This window comes from Triticum dicoccoides, chromosome 3B (genome assembly GCF_002162155.2).
Source record: "Triticum dicoccoides isolate Atlit2015 ecotype Zavitan chromosome 3B, WEW_v2.0, whole genome shotgun sequence".
In the NCBI taxonomy this organism is placed as follows: domain Eukaryota; kingdom Viridiplantae; phylum Streptophyta; class Magnoliopsida; order Poales; family Poaceae; genus Triticum; species Triticum dicoccoides.
This window is the reverse complement of record NC_041385.1, coordinates 158,476,679-158,485,400: the sequence shown is the minus strand read 5'-3', so window position 1 is coordinate 158,485,400 and position 8,722 is coordinate 158,476,679. Positions and strand designations below refer to the sequence as shown.

At 43.7% G+C, this 8,722-nt stretch overlaps 1 protein-coding gene and 1 long non-coding RNA gene across 2 annotated transcripts; both read right to left on the bottom strand.

Moving 5' to 3' along the window:
• Positions 1–6,576: 6,576 nt before the first annotated feature.
• Positions 6,577–7,103, bottom strand: LOC119281038. The gene is made up of 3 exons (XR_005138251.1): positions 7,038–7,103; positions 6,855–6,927; positions 6,577–6,744 (listed from the first exon to the last, which is right to left on the bottom strand). It is a non-coding gene; the product is annotated as an uncharacterized LOC119281038 (long non-coding RNA).
• Positions 7,104–7,308: 205 nt separating this feature from the next.
• On the bottom strand, positions 7,309–8,315 carry LOC119281037. The gene is made up of 4 exons (XM_037561684.1): positions 8,105–8,315; positions 7,828–8,008; positions 7,628–7,726; positions 7,309–7,405 (listed from the first exon to the last, which is right to left on the bottom strand). Exons 1-4 carry the CDS (start codon positions 8,308–8,310, stop codon positions 7,382–7,384), a joined length of 510 nt encoding a protein of 169 aa, XP_037417581.1. The 5' UTR covers positions 8,311–8,315; the 3' UTR covers positions 7,309–7,381.
• Positions 8,316–8,722: the final 407 nt, after the last annotated feature.

Sequence of the window (8,722 nt, the reverse complement as noted above, 5' to 3'; positions counted from 1 at the left end):
GCTCGTCGGAGAGGTACCCCACTATCTATCTTAGGGTTCAGGATGGGGGTGGTGGTCGCCGGCGGTGGCGAGGCAGTGGCGTGGGGATCGCCGAAGAAAAAGCTCGGCATGGGGGGGCCTAGAGGTATGGCCGGGGCAGTGGTGGACCGGCGGTGGGGAGTGTTTTCGGGGCGGGCGGGGCGGCGCACCGCCGGCTGCGGGGGGCAGGGGGCTGTTGTTTGGTCGGTGGTGGCTGGCGGCTTAGGGGGTGGAGGTTGAAGATGAACCGCAGGCACTTGATTTCCTATCCAACGGCTGCAAAATCGACTGACCAGAGATGAAAAAGTCAGTCGACCAATGTGTAGCCTCACCTTGCTAGTGCATTCAGTTTCGACAGCAAAATTCAGTTTTGACAGCAAAATTCAGTTTCGACAGTTAAGTTCAGTTTCGACAGTTAAGTTCAGAGATGAGCGGCTGATGTATTTTACATCTAGCACTTTGTGGTTATGTATTTTACAACATGTATTGGAGATGCTATTAGAATTCCACTCACGTTAATGTTGTTCGTTGTCTCTCTTGTCCTGCTTCAGCCTCGGTGTCGTACACCTCACCAGAGCTGCTCCAACGACGAAACCCTCCATCACAGCGGAGCAGTACCTCGGGCTCCATCTCCAGACGCCTAAGATCTTCTTCCCCTCCTCCGACAGCAAAGTCAGCCGGAGCATCCTCACCGGCCAACCCAATCACGCTGAGATCGACATGGTTTCACCAAAGAGGTTGTACACTTGTTGCATCTCTTTTTTACTCTACATGTTATATATATTGTCCACTGAGCACACGGATTTGTTCCTTTAGTGTCTCCTTGAAAGAAAAAATGTAGGAATTTTAATTTTCACTTGTCCTCCTTTTCAAATTCCTATTCATGAAGCACAAGACTAAGAGATAGTAGCATAATAGCATTATAACCGTACATTTTCTTGTTGTTTGACTTAATCTCACCATGCTTCTTTGCATCCTGTGATCTTCCAATTGTTGTGAATCAAACACCCAGATTGGCAAAAATCCTATGTTTTTAAATTCTTTGTTTTGCACGTGCATTCCTATCCTATTCCTGTCTATTTCCGATCCCTGCATTGTTGGAATCCTCCAATTCAAATGAGCCCTTACAGAATTACTTCTCTTACATATAGTTGTCAAAGAAAACCTTGCGTGGTTTGTCCCACTCCTGCTGCACCGTCGTCCACCCCAGCTCAGCTGCTCCAACGACAGAAGGGTCCAGCACAGCAGGGATCCGGCCTCCAGACTGTCTTTCGCCGCCTCAAATCTTCTTCCCCGCCGCTGGCAGCCATGAAAACTGCATTACCATCATCAACTGAGCAGATGACCTCGAGGACTACACGGGTCCGCAAGAGAGGTCGCACTCTTTCGTGTCTGCTTACATTATGCATCACTTAATATTACAGGCTACTTTATTGTCACGTTCACCGATTAGACTCTGAGTCAGCTCCAAACTAATGGTCAAACTTGAGTTTTTAAATGGTTGCGGGGTACATATCGGGCCCGCTATCAATAGTATCTATCTACTATCTGGTTAATCTCCGGTGTCTACTATGAGTTTCATGTAGGGTGGGAAACAAACAGTAAAGAAGCCATTATCTGTATTTTTAACTGAAGCCATTATCTGCCTGCTATTATTGGTTTTGGGTCTATCCACAGGTTGCTACCATCACTCTGGATTTCTGCATGCACTCCTTACATAATCTCACTATGTTTTATTCCTATGCACAACAGTTAGGCCAGCGATCTGCGCCGGCGCACCGGCCCAACAGTTGGGCCGGTCGAGCCCGAACCGTCCGATGCGGTCAGCGCCAACCGTCAGATCTGCGCGCAAAGTGAGTACCTAATGAACCGTTGCAGCAAAAAATGGTATGTTATGTTGCAACCGTGCTAAAGACGCGCCACAACGGGGAAAACAGGGGAGCTGGATCCCCCGCGTTTGTTCGTCCCCAACCCGCGGCGGCGGCTCCCCAACCCGCGGCGGCGGCGGCCGAATCCGCCGGTTTTTTGTTCCCCACGACCTAATAACCTTCGAGGAGGGGCTCCCTCATCTATCAAGACGCCCTGTGCTTGCTTCAACCATGTCGTACATCCGCAACGACCTCCTTGCCGCCATGGATTTGGGCTCGAGCTCCGCTGCCGTTCATGGCCGAAGCCCACTGAGGAGGGAAGACCCTGGTAGTAGTGGACCGGTGCGGCAACGGTACTACAACCCTGGTGTGGTCTTCCAAGATGCAGCACGGCATGGCCGGGATGAATTTGATCTGGTATGAAATTCAATTGCAAACCCTAGATCATTTTGTTCACAAAAAAATTTTGCAACCTTTGATGATCATGAGATTGAAAAGAGATGTTGCCAACATGCTTGTGTTTGTTTTTTGTGTAATATTGCTAATATGTTCTCAATTAATGCTAGTAAGATGTTTCTTCCTGCTGGATGTTGATAAAATGTTACAAGCATGCGTTGCATTTGCTTCATGCTACTTGCTAGATGTTGCATGCTGCATCCTAAAATGCTGCATGCAGGAATTGTTTTTGGGTTATGATTGCCATGCTACGTCCACTTTTTTTTGTTCGTGCTTTTTACGTATTTTTTCACGCAGCAAAAAAAATGACTTGGTTGCTGATTTTGTTGCAGAATGTTGCTGTTGAGCCATCAATTTTCCTTGACGATGATATGCAAAATGTTGCACATGAAGAAGAAGAAGAAGAAGAAGGCATTGATCTGAATGAAACTCCGCGAAATGTTAGTGACGATTCGTTTCAGCTGAACACCGGTGGTGTAGCTCCAAATCAAGGCAATGCTCGTGTGGCTAGTGACAATGCCAATGGAAATGCTGCAACACTTGTTGACGAACCGGATGAAGATATATCATCACAGCCAGTTGTCCCTTTTGTTGGAATGGTTTTTGACAATGTTGAAGAAGCTCAGCGTGTTTACAATGAATATGCCTCGAAGATGGGCTTTGGAACTCGCATTGTGACGTCAAAGTATAGTAGGAAAAATAGCTCGGATAAGAAGCGCATTCTAATCTATAGAGTTTTTGAGTGCATACACTCACGGAAAAATCCTTCGAAGAGTGTTGGTGGTAGCATTTCTGAAGGGGCTGCAACAAATGAGTGTGATGATGTTGATATGAGCTATGCTAGTAACAAAAAATCTCCAAGCAAACAAGCTGGCATCTATATGGATGTGAGCGACAAGAGGAAAAGAAATCGGTTGGAGCGGTATGATTGCAAGGCTCATATGGGTGTTAACCTCAAAGACGGTAGCTGGGTTGTGACAATTTTTGAGGCCGATCACACACACCAGTTGATGTTGCAAAGGGGGCGTCGGAGATTTTGCCGCTCTCACAGAAAGATCCCGGATGCAGACATGCAGTACATCACTTCACTGCACTATCGCAACATATCTACGGCTAATATGATGGGCTTGCTTGGAGATGCACGGTGTTGCGATCCAAGGAGTTTGCCGTATGTGAAGACTGATGTGACAAATGCAAGAGCAAAGTTGCGAAGGGGCCTATCGGAACGTGATTTGGAGCTGACAATCGAGTACTTTGAGAGAAGACAAGTGGAGAATCCAAACTTCTTTTTCTCGAAGCTAGAAGAAGATGGAGCTGTTAGGGCGCTTTTCTGGGTTGATGGGAGAACAAGGGCCTTGTATCCAAAGTACAAAGATTGTGTGTTTTTCGACACCACATTCTGCACAAATCGCTACAACCTGCCCTTTGCTCCAATTGTTGGCATTAACAACCACACACACACTGTTTGCTTGGGGTGTGCTTTGTTGCCTGATGAGACCATTGAAACTTTCAAGTGGGTCTTCCAGCAATGGATGTTGGCAATGAATAATGAGCATCCGTTGAACATTATGACTGATCAAGACCAGGCAATGGCTACAGCCATCTCAATGGTATTCCCACATTCAACACACAGATGTTGCAAGTGGCACGTCTTCCGGGTTGCAAGAACAAAACTAGGGAGGATGCTGGGCAAGGATGAGCCTTTTGCAGAAGCATTCTATGGTTGCATTAATGGTTCAGACACCGTTGAGGAGTTTGAAGAACGGTGGAAGCAGATGGTCGAGGTGTTTGGTGTGGCTGATAAGAAACACCTCAAAAACATGTGGAACAGCAGGGAGATGTGGGCTCCTGTGTACTTTAGGAATAAGTTCTTCCCATTCACAGGAACAACTGGGCGCTCCGAGGGCCTGAATTCCTACTTCAAGACATTAAATCATCATGGAGACTCGGTTTGGACCTTTGTGCAGCAGTTTGAGCTTTGCCAGGAGCTGATGCTTGATCGTGAAGACAATGCGGGCTTCATCAATGAAGCGACAAGGCCACCACTCTGGGGCAAGTAAGTCCAAAAGTCATGTAGCATTTTTTTAGTTTTCCAGTACAGTTTGGATGCAGCATTTGAATGAAACATATGTAGCAATTCTTATTGATGTTGGAAGCTTTTTTGTTTGCAGTTACAACATTGAGAAGCAGGCTGCTGATTTCTATACCAGAGAGGTATTTTTCAAGTTTCAGAAACTATTGGCTAAATCAACAGGCTATGGGTTGCAATACCAGCTGCAAGGGAATGTCGGCTGGTTTCGTCTTGTTGCAAATGATGGCATGAACCCTAAAGTGTACACGGTGCGTGTTGCCCCTGATGATCAGACATACATGTGCAGTTGCAACATGTTTGAGATGTGTGGGCTGATCTGCCCACATATCATCCGTGTCATGGTGCACCTGAACGTGCAAGCGATACCTGCGAATTACATGCTTCCAAGATGGTCTAAGAGAGCAACCGACCTTGCACCTGAACCAGGCGATGGGCATAGAGCTATGCATTTCGGCGTCCCCACAACAAACACCCTAAAGTTTAACTCTCTCTGCCGGAAGTTTGGGAAACTCGCTTCTGATGCATGCTTCAATGATGAAGCTTATAGTTTTGTCTCTGGGCTAATTGATCAGGGCAGTGTTGGGGTTGCTGAAATAAAAGCTAGAGCGATCGATGAAGTTGCACGAGGCGAAGAAGCCCAAGGTCATGCAGCAAATGAACAACTCTCAGGGGGTCCCAGTACAGGGCAGCAGGATCCACCCCCCGTAGGACTACGAAACCCACCAAAGTCAGCAAAGAAGGGGAGGCCAAAAGAAAAAGAGAAGCGAAGGAAGCCACTAATTGAGCTTCGAGAAGATGAAATGAAGAAGAAAGCAAAGAAGGACGCAGCGAAAACGAAGAAAGCTCCAAAGCCAAGGGAAAAGAAGACTCCATGCAAATATTGTGAAGATGAGGATCACAACATGAAGAACTGCCAACTCCTTGCCGCTTTTCTTGCTGCGAGTGCGAGCGCGAAAGCTCCAGGTGTCGGGCCAATCCTTACACTTTAGGATGTTTCGTGAGGGGAACAATGATGAATTACCTTGTAACACCCCATGTCTTATGATAAAAAGTTGTGTTGACTAGTTGTGAATGTTTGTGTTTTGGGATTGCAACATACTACTACATGTGTGGTTTCAAAATGCAGAATGTTGATTTTTGAATTATGATGGTGCCAACTTATAAGTTTTTTTTTTAAATAGTACTCAATGGTTGAATATCCTTGAAATCATGTTTAGAATCTCTGTGAAAAAGCATGATTGCAACATTTTAAAAACATGATTGAAGCTTCTATAAACATGGTTGAAGCTTGTAGGAAACATGGTTCAAGCTTTTGGAAAACATGGTTGAATCTTTTTGAAAAATAATGGTTGAAGCTTTTGGAAAACATGGTTGAAGCTTTTTCAAGCAATGGTTGAAGCTTTATTAAACATGGTTGAAGCAAAAAATAATGGTTGAAAGATTTTGGAAAACATGGTTGAAGCTTTTTCAAGCAATGGTTGAAGCCATTTTTAAACATGGTTGAAGCAAAAAAATAATGGTTGAAGCTTTTTTAAACAATGGTTGAAGCTTTTGGAAACATGGTTGAAGCTTTTTCAAACAATGGTTGAAGCTTTTTTAAACATGGTTGAAGCAAAATAACAAGTTTGAAAAAGGAAAAAGCCTTGAATGATTTAAAGTGTTGGTTTTGCTATGCGGCAAGAGTTTGGAAAGGAAGCTTATTTACATTATGCTTCCAGCAAAAAAATCACAGGGGATGTAGCAAAAAAATCACAGGTAAAAATGTAGATTTTTGCCATGCAACAAATCTAACAGAAGGTTGTAGCTATTTTTTGTAAGCTTCCAACAATTTGACTGTGACAATGCAGCATCCACATATTGTTTTCATGAAAAAGGTTTCGAGGGGAAAATTGCACAGAGATTCCCTTGAAACTTCTATGGATGAAGCTCATAACCAGCAAAACAATAAACGGGTGTCAATGCATGATCATGTTGGCAAAGCAGAAGATCACATCCATTAAAGAACGGGAGAAGTGCTTCATCCAAAAGAGATCAAGTTATCATCGGTTTACATACCAAAAAAAGAACACATATGTTTACCGAAGGTATCATTAGGGTACATACGAACGTGCACTACTCTAATACTATCAAAATGCTGCCACCTCAGACATGATTCTAGACCTAACGAAAGAAAACGAGCTTGATCGTCTTGAACCCTCCCGCAAATTAAGCCGCCAACTCTTCATTGAATGCCCGCTCCATTGGGGCATTGTTCATTGGGTGAGTGCAAAGGTTGTGCACCACATCCATGCGGTATCGCGCCACGTCTTCCTGTAAAAATGAATGAAAAAAATTAAGCAAGTATGATACTAATTATTCTTGTGTTGCATGAGTATTGAAAAAAAGGAAAGTAGATTGCAACAAAATGACAAAGAAATTACCTGATTGAACTCTTTCATTGACTTCCCATCAAAGTTCTCCACATATTTGAGCCCGAAAAAGCCACAATCACATCTGTGAGATTTAAAAAAAATCTCCTTCATATTTCCGATGCATAGTTGAAACAAGCAAGAATGTTGAAATGGAACACATGATTGAAGCAAAAATTCAAAAAGAAAACTCACAGGTTATCTTGCTTTGGGTAATCCTCTAGGTCAACACGGGCGAAGGATCCAACATCGACATTGAATTGGATGTACTCTTGTGCGAGGGCTGCAAAGTTTTTGATCTACCACCAAGAAACACGCACAAAAGTTTGAAAAAAAAGGATAAGGTGTGTGAAGATGACAACATGGCATTTATGTAGATGAAGCAAAATTCAAACAGAAAATTTAAAAATAGAGAGCATGAGCCTACCAGGTTATTTGCTTGCTTCTTCAAAGGAGATTGTTTTCCTTTTGAATGGATTGAGTCAAATACATTCCACTACTTGTATAGCAAGTTTGCGCAAACAATTATCCAGTGCTTATCATGAACAATTGTGAAAAAAAAGCTGGAAAGCACAAAAGAAAGGCAAAAGGGGGACTCAGACACATGTAACTGATGTGCAAAAAAGCTTCCAACATCAATTAGAGTTGCTACATGTGTTTCAAACAGATGTTGTCAACATCAATAATAATTGCTACATATGTTTCGAAAGAAATGCTACATCATTGGATCATATTTTCAAAGTATTTTGTGGTGCGAAACAAAAGTAGGCTCTCTGGAAACTTACGAGGTCATATTTATTCGCCTTGAACTTTGTCACAGCCCTTTCAAGCTCGGGTATGAGTTTTGCTGGTTGGAAGGTTGTTGGGTCTTGTTTTAGTAGCATCTACTTGAAGGATGGCCACAACAAAAATGGTTAGTGTGTGTTGCAACAAAAAATGTGAAGAAAAAAGGAATGAAGCATTGCTTGTTTCTGCAAAAACTTACCCCCGCGTGGACTGAGAACATGTATTTCTTCCGATTCGTACCACTTGCTGCACGGGATGTCATGTTGTTCATCTCGATGCATAGGGACATAACCTCATCATTCATATCCCCACGAGGCTTGAAGCATACCAGGAATTTCTTGTATCCAATGTAAAATCCACCCATCTTGATGAAAGGTGTCCTGTTACCATAGATGCAACCAAATGAATCATTTGTTTCGAGCAGAAAAAAAAATAAAAAACAAAAAGCAACAAGAGATAGGGCTTAGGTAGCTCACACTTGTTCATTGGCATGTGATCTCCTCAATGGTTTCCCATGCTTTACATACTTCTCATACATGGCTGCAGCTGCATCAACCTTTTGCTTCTTTGCCTTGGTATTTTTTACCGCTGGAACTTTGGCCATCCTCTTCTTCCTAGTGTTCTTGTCATGTGTGCTAGGGCCACTGCTTGCCTCAACAAAATGCTCTTCTGTAGCGACCATATTAGGAGCTGCAGCAAGCAACAAAAAATGGATGAGTTTTGCAAGGGATTGTACAAAAGAGAATTTGATGCAATCACACATATGTAGCGAAAAAAATGACATGGAGAAAAACAAAAAGAAATGATGCAGGAGGAAGGAAGCATACTTGGGCTGTCATCATCGTCTGAAACAGGGAACACGGGGATGTTTTCAAATATGGGGCTGACTGTGCTTTTCTTGGTTATAGGCTCATCCATGCAATGCATCATCTCGTAGTCTTCGGAGCCCTTTGGGAACAACTCACAGGATGGCTCGTCGTCCCAAATGCCAGCTGTCGCACTCCTGGGTGCATCATAGAAGAGTGGGGGGCTGTGAGGTGAGACGTTCCCTTCCATCTCGAAACTCACTATTTGTTGCTCACGAGTTTCAGCAG